The sequence below is a fragment of the Diadema antillarum genome, unplaced genomic scaffold, assembly GCF_040938485.1.
Source record: "Diadema antillarum isolate AM-2024a unplaced genomic scaffold, OU_Dant_1.0 scf00000011, whole genome shotgun sequence".
In the NCBI taxonomy this organism is placed as follows: domain Eukaryota; kingdom Metazoa; phylum Echinodermata; class Echinoidea; order Diadematoida; family Diadematidae; genus Diadema; species Diadema antillarum.
In genome coordinates, this window is record NW_027270900.1 from 767929 (window position 1) to 792361 (window position 24433).

At 38.7% G+C, this 24433-nt stretch overlaps 1 protein-coding gene across 1 annotated transcript in view; it reads left to right on the forward strand.

Annotated features, from left to right (window-relative positions):
* LOC139720508 (putative aldolase class 2 protein PA3430) overlaps window positions 1-21163 on the forward strand; it is a 34619-nt gene extending 13456 nt beyond the window's left edge. Inside the window, exons 2-5 of the mRNA XM_071631864.1 lie at window positions 16326-16518; window positions 18116-18290; window positions 19795-20045; window positions 21008-21163. Of these exons, the coding sequence (XP_071487965.1) occupies window positions 16326-16518; window positions 18116-18290; window positions 19795-20045; window positions 21008-21163 (775 nt within the window). The remainder of the gene's footprint in view (window positions 1-16325; window positions 16519-18115; window positions 18291-19794; window positions 20046-21007) is intronic.
* The last annotated feature ends 3270 nt before the right edge of the window (window positions 21164-24433 follow it).

The following is a 24433-nucleotide window of genomic DNA, read 5'->3' on the forward strand; positions in this document are numbered from 1 at the left end:
AGTGCAGTTACTAAGAAACTCTTCAAATAATAGTTTAAAATTTGGAAATGACACCCGGAGGTTTTAATTTAACACCATAAATGAGCACCGAAAATTTAACACCAGCTCGGTGTTCACTATTTAACACCGGACTTTTTGCAGTGTAGATAACTGAAATAGTTTTTGTGTATAACCTGTACAGAAAAAAAAAACTACCATAATGCCAACTTTGTATAGTACGGAATGCAGTTGAGACGTCTGACGACAAGAATCACTGTGGATTGCAGAGATAATTGGGAGCCCTGGGACATAGTGGGTAAGACTCTTCATTCAGAGGTCCTTAGTTGTGCCTACGTCCTTGGACAAGATGTTTTTACCTACCACGTCTCAAGGTATTTAAAATGAATGGATAGCCTGTCAACGCTGTATGGTAATAATAATGGCAGGACCCTTTGGTAGAGCGGTGGCAACACTGAAGAGGCCCCCTGTATAAAGAATACCATCTTAGCATAATACCTTTCACCTTGTCTTTACATGGGCGTCACGGGGGGGGGGGGGGGTGCGTTGGGATGCGCCCCCCTCCCAATCCGCTGGTAAAAAAAAAAAAAAGATTTACCCAAAATAGTAGTTCAAGTGTTAGTAAACTGCTTTTGAATGAAAGTGTGGTCCAGAAATAAGATATTTTTCTATGATTTCTTTTAACCATAATTAAATAGGTATATAGTGTGAAACATTGTTCAAAAAGCCCGGACCCGACAAAAGATTGTGATTCCTGGTTGGCATTCTGCATATAAGCAGGATGTGCGCATATATGTACTCAGTACATCCGAACGAAGAGTCGCTACAATGTTGCGCAGTGTGATGTAGAATGTACACCTTTGTACCTTACGCTTCGTTATATCAAAGCTAGATCATTGATTTTGCAGTGTTGCTTTACATACTAGTCTATATAAAAATGTCTTGCATTGCCAATAAAAAGACTTGACCTGGGCTAATTCCTAACTTTTTCATGTACATACACACACAAACAAACACGCACAATTAGTTTAGGGGATGCTCTAAAGTGCAGATTTTGGACATCCTTTCCCCGCTTGGTCACTTCGACACCACTTCGCTGGTCATACCTCCCCCAGTCATGAACATAAACCCACACCCTTGACTACCAGTGACGGATCCAGGGGGAGGGGCCCCCTCAAAGCGAAAAAAATAAAATAAAATAGCTGCAAACGGCAGTTTTTGGACAGGAAAATGTCAAAATTTTGTAGCTCGCTCGCTCCTCTCGCTTGCATTTAGTCGTAATGCCATTCTCCTGAAGTTGCTGCCAGTAATTGCCAGCAGTTGCGCCTGGTGCGCCCCCCTCCCCTTAATTTCCAAAGCGAAAAAAAATATAGCTACAAACGGCAGTTTGGGGACTGTAAAATGTCAAAATTTTCAAGCTCGCTCGCTCCGTTCGCTCGCATTTAATCTTTATGACATTCTTCTGATGTTGCTGCCAGTAATAATTGCCTGCAGTTGCGCCCGGTGCGCCCCCCTTAATTTCCAAAGCGAAAAATATGGCTAAGAACGGCAGTTTTTGGACTATAAGATGTAAAATTTTCAAGCTCGCTCTCTTCGCTCGCTCGCATTTAATTGTTATGCAATTCACCTGATGTTGCTGCCAGTAATTGCCAGCAGTTCCGCCCGGTGCGCCTCCCCCCCCCCCTTAATTTCCAAAGCGAAAAAATATGGCTAAGAACGACAGTTTTTGGACTGTAAAATGTAAAATTATCAATGTAATGTAATCATTTTGCTCTCCTAATATTGCTGCCATATATTTGCCAGCAGTTGCGCCCGATGCGCCCCCTTAAATTCTAAAGCGAAGAAATATAGCTACAAACGGCAGTTTGTTTGTTTTTTACTGTAATGTCGAAATTTTCAAACTCGCTCGCTCGCTCGCTCGTATTTAATTGTTACGCAATTCTCCTGATGTTGCTGCCAGTAATTGCCGGCAGTTGCGCCCGGTGCGCCCCCCCCCCCCTCCTTTATTTGCAAAGCGAAAAAATATGGCTCCAAATGGCAGTTTTTGGACTGTAAAATGTCAAAATTTTCAAGCTCGCTCTCTTCGCTCGCTCGCATTTAATTGTTGTGCCATTCACCTAATGTTGCTGCCAGTAATTGCCAGCAGTTGCGCCCGGTACGCCCCCCCCCCCCTTAATTTCCAAAGCAAAAAATATGGATACAAATGACAGTTTGGCTACTGTAAAATGTCAAAATTTTCAAGCTCGCTCGCTCGCTCGCTCGCATTTAATTGTTACGCAATTCTCCTGATGTTGCTGCCGGTAATTACCGGCAGTTGCGCCCCACCCCTCCTTTATTTTCAAAGCGAAAAAATATGGCTCCCAATGGCAGTTTTTGGACTGTATAATGTCAAAATTTTCAAGCTCGCTCTCATTTAATTGCTATGCCATTCACCTGATGTTGCTGCCAGTAATTGCCAGCAGTTGCGCCCGGTGCGCAACCCCCCCCCCCCTTAATTTCCAAAGCAAATAAATATTGCTACAAACGGCAGTTTTTGGACTGTAAAATGTCAAAATTTTCAAGCTAGCTCGCTCGCTCGCTCGCATTTAATTGTTATGCAATTCTCCTGATGTTGCTACCAATAATTACCGACAGTTGCGCCCGTTGCGCCCCCCCCCCCCACCCCTCCTTTATTTTCAAAGCGAAAAAATATGGCTCCAAATGGCAGCTTTGGGACTGTAAAATGTCAAAATTTCAAAACTCGCTCTCTTTGCTCGCTCGCATTTAATTATCATGCAATTCACATGATGTTGCTGCCAGTAATTGCCAGCAGTTGCGCCCGGTGCGGCCCCCCCCCCCCTTGATTTGCAAAGCAAAAAAAAATGGCTACAAACGGCATTTTTTGGACTGTAAAATGTCAAAATTTTCAAGCTCGCTCGCTCCACTCGCTCGCATGAGTCGTTATGCCATTCTCCTGATATCGCTGCCAGTAATTTGTCGTTTCACACCGTCATTCCATAATCCATTTATAGGGGGTAGGCCCTCCGGCACTTCCACACCCTCCCCCCCCCCCCCTTGCTCGCTCCCTCGCATACTAACCCCCCCCCCCCCCCCCCCCAAGATGAAATCCTATAGCTACGCCGGTGCCCTTTCCCCGCTTGGTTTCCCTCAAAAAACAGTAAAAGTCTAGGGATTGAGAGCTTCCTATATTCACCTCCCTGCTATATTCCAAATGTCTCTATATTCCAAATGTCTGTCCAAAAAATCCGGTAAACATTTAGTGTCAAAACGCACCCCCCCCCCCTTTAAAAAAAGCTGGTGACGCCCCTGCTTACACTCCCTTGGTAGCATTTTCCTAGGTCGCCAACACGCACTATAGTCTGGAAGTCTAGTGTGTGAGAGAGTAACAACTCATGCACGTAAATATTTCACTTCATTAATTCATCGCAAAGAGCAGGGTGTATAACCCGGTGAAGTGGTCCCGCCTCACATCCAACTGAACCCAATGGAAGACCAGCTATTGCAGCTGAAAATGGGCAATCCAGCCATCTTCTCAGATGGAAAATAAAAGAAGCAAAACAAACGGGCACGGCAGGATCGAAATTGTCTCTCTTTATCTCATGTCACAAGTAGACAGACTTAAATTTCAGTTTCAGTTTGTTTTATCTTACTATCTGTACGAAAGAAATCAGTATGACAACATAAAACATATTCATATGAAAATAACTATGAACACTAGTACTTACAAGTAATAGATTATTACGTGAATAGTATATCAGACAGCTGTCAGACATAATTGCATAATACAGGTGGCCGGAAGAGACCATTATCGATAGGCAATTCGCTTGACTTGGATAACGGCCTCTGGGCATTATACATGTCTAGTTTGTTTCAATTCTCCCTCATTTTTCACCGAAGAAGCACACACACACACACACACACACACACACACACACACACACACACACACACACACACACAGTGTAACATGAACTTCAGAGTATTTTCATTCTCATTTGACCGAGAGGACAACCAAGGAAAGCACTGCAAGAAAAGCGATACCCAAATAGGAGAATGTACGGTGAAGAGAAGAGGTAGGTAGGTAGGTAAGTATTTCCGTTATAAACACATAAAAACAAATTACAGTTTAAAACGGCTGGAAAACCCATATTCAGCGGTGCCACCATGGCACCACTGGTCTTCCATGGGGTCCAGTTACATTATAATTAAACAAGCCTTTACAATATATGCAAAGAAACAGAATGATACACAGAGATGAAACTGGAAAGAGAATGAAAAAAAAAGAGGTTACAGCAAACACACATGACATCACATAATCAAACATAATCGTATATGTCATAACATAGCAGAACAAAATAAACCCGGCTATCCTGTCACTGCAAACAATACATTGCAATTTGAATTTGTACATATCCTTAATTTAGAAGAAAACATTCAAATCTAAGGCTGATCGAGCAGCCGGTGGTAAGTTATTATACATAAATGCCTCTCGATAGGTAAATGATCATTTGAGAAATTCAGTATAAAGTTTGGGTAAACTAAGTTTCTTTCCGAAACGCACAAGGGTGAGAGAGATAATCAAAAGATTCAGACAAGCATTCTTGGGTAATACCATGGAGTGCTCTAAACAAACATGTCATCGGGTGTTTGTTTCTTCCTTCTACCAAAGTGTGCCATTTGTGAATCTCTAGAGACTTTAGGAGCTCCTCAAAGAAATCTACAAGAAACAGATTAAAGGAGCGTCATCAAATCGACCCAAAATGAGCACTATAATATTTGAATTCTTCGTATATTTCACAGATACGAATGTTTTATAATATTTCCACAAACAGTTGCGACTCGAGTCTCCGCTGGTTGTGGAGATGTTTCCGCGTCTTGGTGTTCTCTCTGTATAGCTATCAGATAATAATTACATAATTATCTTCATGTCGATGTAGATTTTTATTCATCCAGGTAGTATGCTAAAAGCGTGTAAATTAAATCTGTTCGACTGGACTTACTTGTGAAAATCACGGAGAGAACAGTTTCGACACAACCTTTCACCAACATACAAGTCGGTGATCCGCAAAATTCCTCGACGTACAGACAATACAGTATAAAAAAAGGCAGTACATCGCCCATTCACCCTCCATGGGTGAATGCTCGCCAGCCAGAGCTGAAGAAGTGACTCGGACGAGTCACGAAACTGTTCTCTCCGTGATTTTTCACAAGTATAGTCGAACAGATATAATTATCTTCACTTATTTTCTACTTTTATGACATGATGCCAAGTGAAAAGGGAAAATTCACAAACTAAGTCTACTTATCATGGTTTAATCGCTGTGCAATAACAAACTAAGAAGAATACTCCTCAATATCATTTATTATACAACACCTCAGAATGATGTCGAGTTGTGATTGGCCAAGAACATGTCACATGACATTCAATAGAAAATACCTATCAAACTCATTGAGAGTGACAGCCATACAATAGGCCCCTGGCATGGGCCTATTGCACGGCTCGAAGGTACTATAGCACGGCTTCGCGGGGGGCTACTAATGCATGGCCGCTCACAGAGTTCTGTGGCCGGCTCACACCCGTAGCAAAGCGCCAGCAAACTACATTGTACGTGCTGGCCGGCTGCGCTGCGCTGCCGGCAAGTCTCACAGACCAGGCGCGGCGCGGCGGAGTATACTGCAACGTTAACGTGTATGCGCGCAGCTACGGTACTTTATCCAGCTAGTTGCATGTATCGCTGCCTTTACCTACTGCTGTGTTTTTACTTTTGACTCTGATCTGCTACGTGGACCACAGTGATCCCAAAATCGAGACTTCATTTCAAGTTGAGAAACCGTAATTTGATTATTTTTCTGTGTTTTTATACAAAATCATTTTCAGAAATAGACATAGTCTAGACCTACTACTAGATCTACCGACATCTCAGATCGGCCTAACAGTCAGGCCTAACTCGATCTAACTATAGCGTAGAATGGGTATAGACCCTGCGGAGTTTGTGATTCCTGGACTGTGTGGTCGAATCATGACGAGTGTTTGAAAGCAGTACACAGGGTGGTTTACAATTCTCTGACTAATTGTTACATTTATTTTTGGGCCTTCCTGAGTTGGCGGTCACTAATTTAGTACTGTGATTGTGGACAAGGTGCTGTATAAAACGAATAATTTATGATTTTGTTCGTTTATTCGTTTGTTCGTTTACATTTATTTTTGGGCCTTCCTGAGTTGGCGGTCACTAATTTAGTACTGTGATTGTGGACAAGGTGTTGTATAAAACGAATAATTTATGATTTTGTTCGTGCATTGGGGCACGTAATACCGCACTCGGCGCGAGATTCGCCACTGGTCTATTCAACGCGGCGCTACGCGCCTTGTTGAATAGACTAGTGGCTTATCTCGCGCCTCGTGCGATATTCGTGCCCTATGCACTCACAACTCATAAATTATTCGTATACTATTTCTTATCATATCATGATATATTATCTGTGGAAGAAAATTTGAATTAAGTGGATTGAAAAAATACATATTTTCGTATTTTGCGAAAATTGTGGAAAGGTACGTCGTAGGGTTGCTGGTAAATAACAGGCCACAAAAAATAAAAGATATTAAAATTTCGCCGAAAACACTTTTACTTTTTACACTTTTACTTGCAGTAACTTTTTCAAATCTGATTCCAATTTGGTAAAGTTGCTTCCTACTTACCATGCTCTTATATGTCATGAAAGTCAATGTGAATGTTAAGTGGTGTGTCAGGTAACTGCTCTCCAAGAGATTGTGAATGTTACTTATATGCCGTTTTAATAATAATAATAATAATAATAATAATAATAATAATGATAATAATAATAATAATAATAATTTTCATTTTCATTTTCATTTCAATTTATTTTCATATTTCTCACATATATCACAATAAAGTATATAAATACGAAAATTATACAAAACATAATTTAGATGAGACTTCATCAGAATGTACAGAAGTTTGATTTGGTGTAAACACGAGGTCTGTATGCATGCGAATTAAATGTGGTCACAATGCGAAAAAAATATGATGGGGCCTGCGTAAAAGCATTAGCTTGTACAGCCGCAGGTCCCGTGAGTAATCAGATTAGGGGAAGTTTAAAGTACGGATGTTTTTTAAGACCAACTATATCTGGGGAAACCGATTAAAACAAACAAAACAAAAAATCCAATTAAATATATGTCACTAAATAAAAATACAGAAAACAGAAAGGTCACATGTTGCAGCAGTGAAAAACAACTGCAGAGATTCAAGGGGTGTGTTGCAGATAGTCCATGGGCCAAGACCCGAAAAATGGGTTGTTGGTACCATCTGAGGTGGCACAACCTTTTTGGTGTCAGTTTGTTTGTCGGGCATAGATATGCTTATCAAGCTATGATAGCATTTCCAAATGAGTAGCTTAGTCATAATAAATGAATTTTTAACCAATTTGGTCTCGTTTTTATATCCCTATACTTCTGAATCGAAACTAAACCGCTATACAAAGAAGAGCACTGCCTTCCGTATGTCCACAGGTGTTCTGTTGTAAACGCGGTGTGCTTAGTCTTTAGTCAAGGCAGCGAAGGGAATATCCAAAGGGTTATGATGTCCACAGCTGTCACGCGGTGCGCTTAGTCTTTATCTAGACCAATGTACCGTTATCATATCTAAAGTTCCTCATAAAAGGGATTATACTGTTTTTATACTACCCTATCAACAAATACATCAGTTTTAAACAAAAATCACTCTGTTCATTGACAATATCAATTCATTATAATGTATCGTAGTGTATCGGTACATTGTTTTTGCATTATCTTATGTTGGAGGGAAATAAAGCGACATTGGCGTGGTATCAGCGTTTTCACCGTAGCGTTTTCGTCGGAAAATGATAAATAATTGAAAGATACGGTAAAATCAACGAGGAATTGCTTTTGTTGTTGTTGTTGTTTTTAGATAAAAGGATATACACTGTATCATACGCTTTGGATATTCCTTCGCCGTCTAGAATAAAGACTGAGCGCTGTGGACATCATAACCTTTGGATATTCCTTTCGCTGCCTTGAATAAAGACTAAGCGCACCGCGTTTACAACAGAACACCTGTGAACATACCACAGAGCTGCATTTTACAGCTCTATGAACATACAGAAGACAGTGCTCTTCTTTGTATAGCGGTTAGTTTCGATTCAGAAGTATAGGGATATAACAACGAGACCAAATTGGTTAAAAATTCATTTATTATGACTAAGCTACTCATTTGGAAATGCTATCATAGCTTGATAAGCATATCTATGCCCGACAAACAAAATGACACCAAAAAGGTTTTGCCACCTCAGATGGTACCAATATCTGGCCTGGCCCATGGACTAAGAGTATAGAAAATGGCGTAACTGTATGTCATAAATACATAAGTAGAAGGTGGAATAATGAGATTTGTCGTGAATGTAAACAATACCGAAAGCTCAGGAGTAACATTCCAGCATGGGTCCTAAAACCAAGCATTCCGTGTGACCATAGTAACCGACAGCTGTCATAGTCCATGGGCCAGGCCAGATATTGGTACCATCTGAGGTGGCAATACCTTTTTGGTGTCATTTTGTTTGTCGGGCATAGATATGCTTATCAAGCTATGATAGCATTTCCAAATGAGTAGATTAGTTGTAGTAAATGAATTTTAAATCAATTTGGTCTCGTTGTTATATCCCTGTACTTCTGAATCGAGACCAACCGCTATACAAAAAGGAGCACTGTCTTCTGTATGTTCACAGGTGTTCTGTTGTAAACGCGGTGCGCTTAGTCTTTATTCAAGGCAGCAAAGGGAATATCCAAGGGTTATGGTGTCCACGGCGCTTAGTCTAATATTCAAGACGCGAAGGGAATATCCAAAGCTTATAATACAGTGTATATCCCTTCATCTAAAAACAACAACAACAACAAAGCAATTTCTAGTGAATTCTAGCGTATTTTTCAATTATTTATCATTTTCCGGTGAAAACGCTATGGTGAAAACGCTAATACCACGCCAATGTCGCTTTATTTCCATCCAACAATGAAAGATTATGCAAAAACAATGTACCGGTACACTACAATACATTATAATTAATAATGTTGTAAATGAACAGAGTGATTTTTGTTTAAAACTGATGTATTTGTTGAGAGGGTGGTATAAAAACAGCATAGATAATCCCTTTTATTAGGAACTTTAGATATGATTAACGGTACATTGTTCTAGATAAAGACTAAGCGCACCGCGTGACAGCTGTGGACATCATAACCCTTTCGATATTCCCTTCGCTGCCTTGAATAAAGACTAAGCGCACCGCGTTTACAACAGAACACCTGTGGACATGCAGAAGGCAGTGCTCGTATTTGTATAGCGGTTAGTTTCGATTCAGAAGTATAGGGATATAAAAACGAGACCAAATTGGTTAAAAATTCATTTATTATGACTAAGCTACTCATTTGGAAATGCTATCATAGCTTGATAAGCATATCTATGTCCGACAAACAAAATGACACCAAAAAGGTTTTGCCACCTCGGGTGGTACCAACAACCCATTTTTCGGCTCTTGGCCCATGGACTATCACGCGCGAGAATTTCGATAACCGAGTGGAACAATAGGTGCATGAACAGCGCAACAGGCAGACTGTTCAAAAATAGTGTTCATGGTTAGGATCCCGCCGGACTAAGGTGGAATAGACAAGGGGTAACATGTAAAGAGCAACAAGAACTATACACTATGCATGCCGTACAATGTAGCTGCTAAGAAGATATTGCTTCAGTTTTCGTTTGAATGAGGTTACAGTGGTACAACTTACAAGTTCCATAGGGAGTTCGTTCCAATATTTGGGCCCAGCGAACATAATGGTTTTTTTCGCGAAAATTGTTCGGGTACGTGGAAGGTGATATGCGTAACGTTGACGAGTTGGATAATCATGAACTGTATAATTTCTTGTAAACATTTGGGAAAATACGTCTGGTAATTGGCCAGTTGAAAATTGAAACATACAAACAGGCCGACGTTGTAATAAAATAACTCGGGAATTTTCAAAATTTTATTACTAACAAAAAGTTCGTTCGTGTGGGATAAATATCCAGTGTGGTTAACAATTCTAACAGCTCGTTTTTGTACAAGAAATAACGAATCGATAAGGTTTTTAGAAGCATTTCCCCACGCCAGAATCCCATAGTTGAGATAGGGAGATATCAAAGTTGAATAGTGGGATGCTCTGTAGAATATTACTTGGAAAATAATAGCTAAGTTTGTTAAGAACCCCGGTATTTCTAGCACTAATTCTGCTTACATAATTAACATGCATTGGTTCTCCAAGATAAATCACTGTCGATATGAAGACCCAAAAATTTTGTATTGTTGACCTGTGACAGATCAATGTTGTTTATCTTGACAGAGAGAGGTAACACAGGTAGCGAATTACTGAATAACATATACTGAATTTTATAATGATAGTAATAATAGTAATAATATTAATAATAATGATAATAATAATTATAACAATAATAATGATAATAAATAATTGTTATTACTTCTATTATCATTATTATTATTACTATTATTATTATTATTATTATTATTATTATTATTATTATTATTATTATTACCAAGTGGAATAGGTATCCTTGTGAAGAGCAGTATTCATCATGCACCTAAGAAGGGCTATAGTCAGTGTACCTGCCTCAGTAAAGGAGCACTAGCAGATTTAGTCTCTTTTACAGAGAAATTGATAAATTCTTGAGGACTTTACCACATTCTGATTCTGGAACATGAAGAACAGGATACGCATTATTGTGAAACCTTGAATGGTGGTGTAAAACTATTCAGAATCGGATCTAGATTCAGCAGGATATTAGGTGTCAATCAGCTGTACACTTCAATGTATATAATGCAATACATTAAAGTGTCTACTAGGATAGTTTTAAGAATAAAGAAAAGAAATAATCTGAAAAAATACCGAGTTGATGAAAAATAGATACTAGTTCATTCCGGTTAAACGAAAATGGTACACAGCATTTTAAAGGCTGAATTACGTGTCATATGCATGTAGGGCCCATGTACAAGACGCCACCAGCACATTAAACATATTGTAAAGAGGAAACTTCACCATTCTGCATTGAAATTTGATTTGATTTGATTTGATTTGATTTGATTTAATTGATTTGATTTATTGAATCCTGTATTATCATTGTGAATGAACATACATGAACATATCTCATTGTTGGAGCCGTACATATATATATAGACATCGGTTGTTAACAAAATATTTTTTCTTCATTGACTTTGCACCATGTACGACAGAAATGTATCGGCAATACAACCGTACCCCGAATAATACAGTAGGGCTAAGCGTGACTTGATTTGCGTGCAGCCCTCGTACATAATATACATATTAAAAAAGGAGAGAGGGATGACTTGCATAGAGATAGGATAGCTGAAAGGAGAAAGGGAAAGGACAGGTCTGTATGCTTTCACTAATGCCCCAGTCACATATAAACACGGTTGCTCAAGGATCTACACGGTGATCCGGGGAAATCCGGGGACGTTCGGGGAGATCCTGGGAGATCCGGGATTTTGGTATGACTGTACACACGGTATCAACACGGCAGCTACACGGATAAGGCCGGAAGAGCGCGGCGTCTACACGGATAAAACACGGCATCTACACGGATCAACACGGCATCTACACGGCAGCCACACGGATCACCCCGGATTGCTCTGCCAACACGGCAATCCCCGGATGACGCCGGATGTTTTTGACCTCCAAAAGTTGCCGTGTTGGCCCCCCGGCGTCAACACGGATCTCTCCCCGGATCAGATCCGGGGTGGTCCGGGGTGATCCAGGATGTCTATGTGACTGAGGCATTAATGCCCCAGTCACATATAAACACGGATGCTCAAGGATCTACACGGTGATCCGGGGACGTCCGGGGAGATCCGGGGAGATCCGGGGAGATCCGGGATATGTACACACGGTATCAACACGGCAGCTACACGGATAAGGCCGGAAGAGTCCGGCGTCTACACGGACAAACACGGCATCTACACGGATCAACATGGCAGCTACACGGCAGCCACACGGACCACCCCGGATTGCTCTGCCAACACGGCAATCCCCGGATGACGCCGGATGTTTTTGACCTCCGAAAGTTGCCGTGTTGGCCTCCCGGCGTCAACATGGATCTCTCCTCGGATCAGATCCGGGGTGGTCCGGGGTGATCCGGGATGTCTATGTGACTGGGGCATTAGGCTTACACAAAGTTAATTCACTGGATCACTGAGCAGTAAGGCATGACAAAATATTTCTCACCGAGGTACAGGTGAATCGTTACACTTCATGGTTGGTTACATGATTACATGATAGATAACATAATAGGTTAAATGCGGCGATATTTCTACGAAGGAATTTCGTGTATTATACACTAACAATGACAACGAAATTACTGATATCGATGGTACAGATTAAATGCTAATTGCACATAAGATAGAGGGTTGCGAATGATTATCATATCAAGTAAAATGGGATGTGAGGAAAAGAGAATGGATGAAACGTGTGATAAAATCGTATATATAACCTTAACAGTTAACCCTAATATATCAATGATAATAACAGGACAATAACAACAACTACTAATGACGATAAAGCATGCAAAAATAGCCATGAGTGATAAGCTCAATGTAGACATTCTCATGTTTTCAAATAGGATGTTTTGGAAAATATTTCAGAGCACCTTCTTAATAAAGGTTCATGATATCATGACCGAATGTGTATATATCTATAGTGAGCGGGAAATCAATTAAGTGTGTTGTACATTGATGGAGCCATGGGCACACAGGGAAAAAGGTGTTCGTATTCTGCATAATTATAAATGACACGTATTTTGAATGGGGATATACATGGTGAATGAAACGAAAAACAAACACCGGTGATACACGTATTTATAAACTTGATGGAATTTCTTCTTTGTTTATACCCTTTTGACCGAATTGGAAGTCAGTTACAGAGTACTAGTGGCTGACTTCCTTGGTAATCTGTCATTATCAATTATGTAACATGTGCCTCGATTGCGATTTCTTATTATCTCTTGGACCTTCTTTGTGCATATTTTGTATTAAACTTTCGCTATTGTACACTGTATCACCTGACCTGTACCTCGCTCGGATGATTACGCAACTCTCCAGAAGTTCCATTGTTTCTTTGTCTTTTCTTTGTCATTTTTTTAATTCTTCGACGTTTATATATCCCTACTAAAAAACTGTCATTCCTTTCAATTGTAAATATAACTTAAGAATTAATCTCACATCAGCATCTGGGAATCTATACACCCTAAAAGCAATGCTTCTATGTATAGATTCCTCATATTTCACATGTTTAATTGTCGTAAATGCTGTATTTGACAATTCATCCATGCTTTTGTTTAGTTATGTTTTATGGTTTATTTATGAAATGTAGAATATGGAACAATAAAAACAAACAAAAACAAAAACTAAAAATATGTCAGTGTGGGAATTGAAGGCAAAAGATCGTATACGGCACATCATGCCGTAGACTCAACGTATGGTTTCTCAATCAAAAGTTGTTTGACCTATATCTAATCTATGACCTTTACTATTGGATAGCAAAATACAAGGTGTACATGCAATATAGCTTATCATTCTCGTTACATCTATATTAAAGTTTCCTCCTGATCAAAGTTCATTACTCATGAAATTATTTTTTAATAAGTTTCAGCGGTGTTCGTATCTCCTTTGCAGTCTTCGCCATGAGAAACGAAACCCCGTCGTCTGCAGAAGGTGCCTTTCATCGGCCCCTGGAACCAAGAAGTAAGAGTTTTTAGTTCTCATCAGTATCGTAACTTTATAGATTTAAAAAAAAAAAGTTTTGGCCATTATACTGATGAGACCTGTTTGCTTGTGTGTAAATGTAGGTATTTATGTACCTGTCTGTGTTTGTGTGTGGAAGACTGTTCCTTATCATTACTTTGTGCACTTAAGGAGGTACTATGATACCTCCTAAAAGTGTAACGCAGGTCAACAGACTATCTTTACAACATCACTTGATAGTCGAACCATGGTGCTATAACTGCATAAGGAGCTCCATGATCGAAAGCGGGGCGTGCAATATGCGTTATGACGTCATGGTTAGTAATACTACAATAGCTCGTGATACTAGAGTAGTATACTGCAGTGGGGAAAAAAAGAAGAAAAGGAAATATAAAGAAGATGCCATACATTTAATTTTCATGGCATAATAGACGAGTTCTGGACTTACCTACCTTAAATGGCAGGCAAAATAACATTCACCTTAACATAAGTATGTTAGGTCAGTAATAAGGAAAGAGTGGAGGAATTATTGTGTACTCTTCGAAAGAAATGAAATGAGTTTCTTATAATGTGAAATTTCCCTTATATCGTTGTATACTAACGCTTTGCATTGTGACAGTGACGTCACTACTGAAAGATATGGCGTTTAAAACCTTTCCCCTGTTCGGTTTTAATAGCTCATCATATAGTTCCTACATTCTGCTTTAATCTTTTTGTTAAAGTCAACGAAACGTGGTGTAGAATAACTATTACTCTGTAGTACAGCCACTTACATAGACTAAAATGTACAGACGCCAATGAATCAATCTTGAAGCATGAAGCAGAGTATTGTGCTCATCACATATCCCCGTTGTTTATACCACGCACCCAGTTTAGTGTTCGTACAGACACGAATATGCATTCTTTATGTTGCGATCATCAAGTCGTATCAATATTTGGAAATCCATTCCGAGAGTCACTTTTAATAACAGGGACATCACAACATCTGTGCCCTTTGTATCATCATGATGACTTGTCACGTCTGTAGGCCTCATTGCACATCTATATTGCATATTGCTGAGTCAGCTGTTTACATCTCGGAGCCTATACCTCGTCAAGCGATGTTTAGGTACAAAGTACAGAACTGATGATTGTGTCGGAATAGTTTCCTGTATAGTTCCGCTATTTTTATCAAAATCTCGTATCGATCTGTCATCATGCTTGGAGAAAGCAATGATGCAGAAATAAACCAAACCAGATCAAACCGAACCAAACCAAACCAAAATCATGTCAACCTGTAATTGAGTATATGAATATAAGAACGACCCAAGTCCAATTTTTGGCCAAATTTAGTTTGACATGGGAAATTGTAGCTTAAGCATGGACTCATCTTGTGTGTAAATGTGACACTGCACCTCAAAACAAACAAAAAGTCGCCAGACATGAATTTCTAGTTAAGACCATATTCTGAAAGAGCAGACTTTAAGCTTTAAAATGATGTATAACTCAAATCAAATGGACTCTCCTAGCCTATCTAAATATTGGACAGAAAGCACAAACTCAGGAAATGTGTGAACTGAGAAAAGAGGCTCTAAAGTACAGTGTCTATTCAAGCGCTTAATCTTTACCAAACCGTGCTGGCTGTGCGATGAATGGGACAAAAAACAGGAAGTAAACCACCAGATTAACAACAATGAAGGGATTATCAGATTAAACTGAAATTAAGCATGCCTCATTAACACATTCTGTCCATAATAAATGCCAACTTTCAAAGCAGTAGCACTATCCTTTCAAAAGTTATTTGAGTTGAAAGTGAAGAGTGAGGACAACGTTTTTCAGAAATGAAAAAGGGATTCTAAAGACGCACCTAATCACACTATTCTACCAAAAATGTTCGAGATAAACTGCCAAAAAAACACACTTTCCTGCCCGTTTTATGATACCACATTTTAGCATAATGTAAAAGAAGACCCGCTCTTTCAGAAAATATGAAAAAGTCAAGCTCGGCTAGGTTGACCCATTTCACTTATTTTCAGTCCGCACGCAAAATCAGTGTGTGCGACTTTTTGTTCGTTTTGAGGTGCACGGTCACAAATGATAAATCCTAATTACCCCCGGAAGTGCCTGAAATGAATGAGTTAAATCTTATATCAATGTAAGAATGAAGGACTTGGGTCATTCTTACATTCATATAATAGCGCCCTCTCTCATCCTTCTCCCATCTCTATAGCAGAATATCATGTATATGAATCAAAGAACGACCCAAGTCCATATGAATCGAAGAACGACCCAAGTCCACCACACAAAATGGCCTCTCCACAATTAATGTAAATGTTAATTGTCATAATAGTACATGTTCTAATTTGCATATACAATGTTGCCTTCCCATCACAGTTAAATAGAATATTATTGGACAAATAAAAAAGATATGAAGTTTTTTTTAGTTTACTCGAAATGATCTTCCATGGACTTGGGTCGTTCTTATATTCATATACTCAATTTCCTATCGATACAAGGCTGGACAAAGAGCAAGCGAGTCGAGAGGCGGCCAATCACCAGGCACGCGTGGATTTGGCGGCAGCATACAGAGCACTGGATTTCTACGATCTCAGCGAGGGAGTGTGCAACCATCTGACCCTGAGGGCGCCATCTCGAGTCAGAGACGAAGACGTGATGCTCGTCATCCCATATGGACTACACTGGAAGGAGGTATCCGTTAAGAATACTGAGTAGATGTTTGTTTGTTTGTTTGTTTGTTTGTCTGTCTGTCTGTCTGTCTGTCTGTCCACCCTGTAGTATGGAAAATACTAGTAAGTGAAAACAATTCTTTTCAATTCCTGTCTTACTCGTCTGGCTTCTGCCAGTGGCTTCTGCCAGAAAAACCGTGAGACACATTGCAGGTAATGAGACAACATTTATCAACCGTTATCAGACGAGTGTAACAGAAATGAAAAAAAAAAATTGGATCACTTTGGATTATGTCAACCTTTTCTTTTCTTTTCTTTGTGATGATGGAAATAAATAAACTATTGAATTGAAATTGAAAAACATTGTGATGCAAACACGTCGAAGGCATTGCTGTCCAATTATATAAACCACAAGCACTTACACAAAGACAAATACCTGTTCATGTCGAAAAAATGTATCCCTAAGATAGGAATCTTTCAACATTGTTGTTTGTTCAAATTCATGAATTTCTTCCGTCGAGATGTTTTTCATTGCAACTGATTGACAAGTCAATCAGCTGCATTGTTGTTTGTGTTATTATTATTTTTATTATTATTATTATTATTATTATTATTATTATTATTATTATTATTATTGTTATTATTATTATCATTATTATTATTCATTCGTTTTGTTACTCTCTTCCCAGTCCCGGCTATGGGCTCTTGATGCACAAAAACAGTGAACTTCATCTGTTGGCACTTCTTTAATAACTTTATGACCATGTGACTCACCATATCAGTTTTATACATAAGAAATCAGAACATGAGGAGTCTTACATAATTATTATCAAAACCACTGCGTAATGGCCTCTGCTTTTTTTTTTCTAGCAAAAAACAAGCAAACACATAATACATATAAAACTAAATAAGTATAAGGTTTTCTAAATACTGGTATGCACCAATCTCATTAATTCACTTTTTAATCATGTTCAAGTTCAAGTTAATTCAAATTCAGTTCAAGTTTATTCTAAAATTTTCCACCTCAACATAATCAATAACATTTGTTGGGGTATATACGCACAATCACAACGAAAGTAAATAAATGTCAACATACGTAATCAATACAAAAATGGACATTATACTTTTGATGGGGGTTGCAGAAATACGGCCTTTTGGTGATAAAGAAATTGGAGGATGACCCACTAAACAGCGAAGCTTGTATATTTTGGGTCCCACAAGTTACTATGTACAATGTACATACAAAAAACCACAACAGAGAAATGCTTGGTCACCAAATTCAGTACATATTGATTAATCAATTGACCAAATTAAACTAGAATTGTATTTATAGAAATAATTTGTGTGTGTGTTTTTTTTTTTTTTTGGGGGGGGGGGCTGATAAAGTTTAATAAAACCTAAGTAAAGTGTCTGAATCCAAGACAGACTAGACTAACGGACAAACAACATGCAAGACAGGCACTGGAGTACAAACATGAACACTACAAATGCAAAAATACACACACATACTCACACAAAATAATGATTAGTTTGATTATTGAACCAGACGCCTTGGTGCATGTTCTTTTTCTCCGGACGTTGTCTACCACAATCTGATTCAAGAGTCATTCATGTTGCAGGTCACAGCCTCACGTCTACTTGGGGTGGACTTCTTCACGGGCGAGTTGATAGAGGGCGAGGGCGAAATGAACATAGCGGCGAGCAGCATCCACAGGCCTATTCACAACGCCAGATATCCGGTCGACGGGGTGACATCAGTTTTCCACACTCATCAGCCGTACACTACCACAATTGGTAAGATCCTTCAAAAGGGGCATACCGGACCATTCTAATGTTAGTCTGAAGAAAAGAGTCAATTCTTACTTGCACGACAGGGAACATTTGATAAAAATCATATTAAACGTATAAACACAGGTATGAAATCATAATTATTCCAAAACAGCTGTTAAAGAGTCAGTATGTAACTGATGATATTAAATTGTCAGGAAGAAGAAACGAAATCTTATATTGCCAATGAATTAGCCACTTCCTAGTCCATCGATTTTTACTTGCGAGTTCTAGAGATTGTGTGCGTAACTACTGATGTACATAATGCACGCAGTTTTGCGATATGTTTAGACACCGCAAAAAGTCCGGTGTTATATATGAAACACCGAGCTGGTGTTACATTTTCGGTGCTCATTTATGGTGTTAGATTAACACCTCCGCGTGTCATTTCAAAATATAGAATTATCTTTTGAAGAATTTATTAGTAAGCACTTCTTGTTGATTTTGAACTTCAACAAAACGATCAAGAATTTTCTGATAAAGTACTTGATTTTTGAAAAAAAAAATGTGTAAACACATTTACACCACAGTAACACCAGTTGGTGTGGTCTCCTATTGAAGCTGGACGGGTGTTATACCATTGGCATTAACACAAGCAATATCAAATCAATACCATAGGCCTATGCGGTGTCATTATGGAATTAACAGCAGCACAGTGTCGAAAATATCACCAGATACAGTGTCAAATTAACACCACGAAGTGCCAGCTGAACATTTTTCAACACCACCACTATACATTTTCTACACCTGTGGGTGTGGTCCTCTATTAGCACTTGATCGGTGTTAGATTTAACACCCATGGTGTTAAATGTAACACCCATGGTGTTAAATCTTACACCGATGTTTTTTACAGTGTACCATAGCATAACACCGGATATCGACAATTTTCCTGAATGTTATGATTTTTAATGATTCTTTACATCAGTATGATTGCTCACATTCAAAGGTCATCGATGTTTTTCTATGTTGATATGATTTGAGCACTGGCAAAACGCGCATTTATTTTGCTGGTTACTCTTCTTATTGTATTTGAGAATTTCGTAATTCATCTCTTGAAGGGTAGGCCTGAACAAGGTCTTATTAAAAACCTGAATGCGTATTTGAGAAATGACATATTGGGTTGTTGTGGGTTTTTTTCCAAAAAGTAGCTTTTTGTTGTTGTTGATCTCGACAGTCAGATTAATCAACCAAATAGAAATGATCCTGAAATCGAGTTATTATTTTCCTCATCTATTTGAAGAGTTTTATCGCAAAATTCCATACTTGTTAAGTTGAGATATTTGTGATTAAAGCTGCTAAAATCAAAGGTAATAATAAAAAAATATGGGATATCTTTAATCATAATTTCTAGAATATTTCTTGGGTTGCAAGTGAGGTATCATAGGAACGGTTTAATTAGCTCTATCTGACGATGGACACAAGATGGCGCTTAGCCCATTTCGCAATGAAACTCTTCATTTGTATACCTCAGCATGCATGAAAGATCCCGAACCATTCAAAGTAGCCATGAGCCAGGTGAGCATGCGATTCCTGGACTTGATTGCCTACGACCACGAGTACGACGGCTTTGCCAATGCCGCCACTGAGGGCGCCAGACTGGCTAAAGTTCTCCGTGACAAGCAGGTTCTCATGATGGCTCAGCACGGCGTCCTTGCGGTGGGGAAGCGGGCTTGCGATGCCTTTGACCTGTTGTACTACCTAGAAAGAGCTGCTCGCTTACAGGTTAGTTTCGGTGAACTCACTGATAAGAGCAAAGAAATCATAAAGCATGAACAGGTTATCACAATATTAGTCATATTATATCTTAAATTGTTCCTATATAATTATGTCAACTGCTATGGTGTTCATCACACGCTGTACTAAAGATAGTACAACGAAAATAATGAGTGCCGTTCCAATCCAAAAGTGTCATCCGCTTATAGGATAAGAAAGAACACAGAATTGTTTTTGGCTTTCTGTGAAACAATATGACGTTCCTGAAGAGGATGTAGATTAAACATATAGGGATCAGCTGACTAGCAAAATGCGATTCGTTGATGAAAAATGTGCATTATGATGTAATTCGAGTGAAGCTCCTTTCATGGTTCTCGTTGACTTTGATAGATAAACCTAAAATAAAAGCAAGGAGGATGATGAACTCTTTAGAGAAATCGGTTATGACCTAAAGGCCCGAATTCACGAAGGTGGTACAAATTAAACCATGGTTTAAACCATGGACAAAAACCATGGAGCGCCAAGTGTCGCACAGAATATTTCGTTACGAAATTGGTCATTTTGTCGACACAATGACCGTTTCGTTAACGAAATTATCATTTAGTGGACGAAATGTTCATTCAATTACAAAATGTTGCCATTTCGTTACAAAATAATCATTTCATTGACGAAATATTCCATGCGACACGTGGCTCTCCATGGTTTTGTCCATGGTTTAAACCATGGTTTCATTTGTACCCCGTTCGTGAATTCGGGCCAAAGAGTCGTAACACTGTACAGGTTCACATGCTTCACGAAACAATAGAATAGGACCATATAGGTCATGATTAAAAGTGATGTTAGTCACACACACACACACACACGCACAAATGCACACAACCACACTCACTCGCTCTCTCCCTCTCCTCTCCCCCCCCCCCCCCCTCTCTCTCTCTCTCTCTCTCTCTTTCGACTGTGGCAACTTCCTCCAGGTGCTGCTGATGTCGTCAGGAGCGGAGATGGCATTGGCCCCGCCCAGCATCGTGAAGGGCGTGGCCAAGGATGAGTGCTATGACTTCAATGCATACGTCTTTTTCGAGAGCATGAAAAGAGTACTTGCGAAAGAAGAACCATGCTTCATGAATTAAAAGGATGTACACAGTTTTGATTGAGACTGGGTTACAGGTTTCCTACATTTTTGTATGGTAATTTTGTGAGATAATGAGAAACCTCTTATGAAATATGAAAGAACAGATAATTCTGTGAGGAAATCAAAGATGAGAATTGGTTTTGAAATGGCTGAGATATCCGAAATAAAGCGTTCCTTTACAAGGTGGAACCCACCTTTTATTAGGATCGCTTTGTTTACTTTGTTTTTAGATATCTCCGGCATTTCAAAACCAATTTTCATTTTCAGCAAATAAACCATGAATTCCTCTTAGAATTGCAGGCTTGTTAACATTTCATAAAGTGGTTTCAAGTATCTTACAAAAAAAAAGTTAAAAGCTGAATTCCCTCTTCAATCAATACTATACCATCCCTTTAGGCCTTTTTTTTTTGAACTCTTACTCTCCCTGTCGAAAATGCTAAGTATTTTGATTATATTTTGATCTACATGTATATATCATATGCCCAGACTTACTCAACCATCTGTTCACCTTCTACAGCTCAAAAGTTTATCAGATATATATACTTTATCTTTAATTAACAGATTACAAAGGGTGTACATGACTTAGTTTCAATTAAACTCCAGTTGATGCTTACATACTTCATAACATGACATTGTGCATAACAATAGAAACTTTCTCATCAAAATTTTTCTTTGCAATAGATTTCACGAAATATTATGTCCTTTCAAACTCCAGCTCATTTTTTTTTTGATCAAATGCATGTAGCCTTACAAAATTTCACTTAGGGTTTTGTTTTTGAGTATGACTTTCATCTCGTGAGTTTTCTTGAGTATGATCCAGAGTATAGTTTATATTTCATTCATTACAGCTATATGAAAGTAGCTTATCCACCAGTACTAACCAAAACTAACAGGATCATTCATATACCTGATATATCGCACGTGAGTGTTTCTACAGTGCGTATCAAAAAAAAGAAAAAAGAAAAAAAAAGGTAATCCAACTTTGGAGGGCTGCCATATTAATTGTCAGCTTTGACGAGCACAATGTTGGTTGTGAGGAAAGAGAAACGCTTTCTCTTTGCATTGGTACCCAACTATGGTGACAAATGTCATGCATGACTGAGCACATGAACTTTTACGATGACAAATTGCCTTTTCCAAGTTTGAGTGTCACATGAAGGAACAATGTATGTCTCATTGAAGGGATGAGATTTGTCAATGAAAGGGGCCGAATAAACAGGCCAGCCTGTACGAATGCACGTTTGTGTTTAGGTGTGTATGTAGTGTTTCTTCTAACATTTTACAGTCCATAACAAACCTGCAACATGGCCACCTGTCCGATAACTTGGTCACTCCCACAAGGCCAACCCATAAAGTCCATTTTCTCTGTTCATATTCAACGCATGGCTCGAAGCGACAAACTATGTTTTGAAAATGAAGGGAGAAAATGAATAATGGGTTAACCTTTGTGGGAATGACCAAGTTATCAACAACATGGCCACGTCGAAGGGTATGGACCATAAAGGGTTAGAAAAAACAAAAACACAAAACATGCAGTCATGCTGGCTGGTCTGTTAATCTGACCACTTTCATTGACAGTTCTCATCCATTCAGTGAGACATTTATTGTTCCTTCATGTGACACTCAAACTTGGAAAAGGCAATTTGTCATTGTTGTCTTTAAAGTTCATGTTCTCAGTCATGCATGGCATTTGTCACCATAATTAGGAATCAATGCAAAGAGGACGAGTTCCTCTTTTCTCACAACCAACATTGGGCACTCCATAGCTAACAATTAGGAAATGGAACCCCTCCAAAGTTGGATTACCTTTATTTGATACGCACTATGTATATGTTATATATCATTCATTATTTTGTATATATTTCCCATTCCCATGTTCTTCTTGTTGTTTAATTACATGTTATACGTATGTCCAGACTTACTGAACCACCTGTTCATCTTCTACAGCTCAAAAGTTTATCAGATATATACTTTATCTTTGATTAACAGATTACATGACTAGGTTTCAATTAAAATTTCCTTTGCCATAGATTTAACGAAATATGTCCTTTCAAACTCCAGCTCAATTTTTTTAAGTAAATGCACGTAGCCTTACAAAATTTCACTTAGGGTTTTGTTTTTGAGCATGACTTTCATCTCGTGAGTTTTCTCGATTATGATCCAGAGTATAGTTTCTATTTCATTCAGTGCAGCTATATGAAAGTAGCCTATCGAACAGAACTAACCAAAACTAACAGGATCATTTATATTCCTGATATGTCGCACGTGAGTGTTTCTATATCATTCATTATTTTGTGTATATTTCCCAGTCATGTGAAGTGCAGTACACTATATCTTGAAAAAAAAAAGTTACGGCATTGTTCTTCTATTTGTTGTTTAATTACATGCTATACGTATGCCCAGACTTATACTCAACCATCTGTTCACCTTCTACAGCTTAAAAGTTTATCTGATATATATACTTTATCTTTGATTTACTGATTACATGACTTAGTTTTGATTAAACTCCAGTTGATGCAATCCGTACTGCCCTCACTCGGCTTTGTCACTTTAGTCCAGCGATCACTATTTGAGATTGAAATTGAGATTGTGATATTTTTTTGTTGATCTAAAGAAAGAAAGAAGAGGGAGAGAAAATGGGACCTTATACAAATAATTTGCCCCAGACAGCACTTAACATAAAACAAACATTATAAATCTTAGAGAGATATAAACAAGAATATTAAATATACCAAGTCTCCACGAGGGAGCTCATTTAGTCTGCACAAGGGAGCTCATGTTGTCTCCATAAAGGAGTTCATTAAGTCTCCACGAGGGAGCTCATATGATATTGATGAATACCTCATGATTATTCTTCAAGCAGAGTCTAGTGACTCAAATAACTACATAATACACGCGCGCGTGTACCGCACACTAACTCACCCACGTACACACACTCAAACACGTACACACATAACACCTTCAACCACGCACACGCATACTAATATCAGGGGTAAACCCAAAGTAATATACAGTATTTAAATAAAGCACACACACAATGATACAATTGCAGAATAGATAAGATTACTATTAACCGGGGGGCCAAAAGCTAAAAACAGAGGTTGAGTTGCACTCTCTCTACAAACTAAGTAGACCATGCTTATTTTCAAGTTTTTATTGTAGCAAACAACATTCCACTGGTCTACCTCAAAAAATTTGTTTCGAAAGCCTCCAAATCCAAGATGGCGTCCAAGATGGCCGCCATATTTACTGAATTTGTTATTTAAAT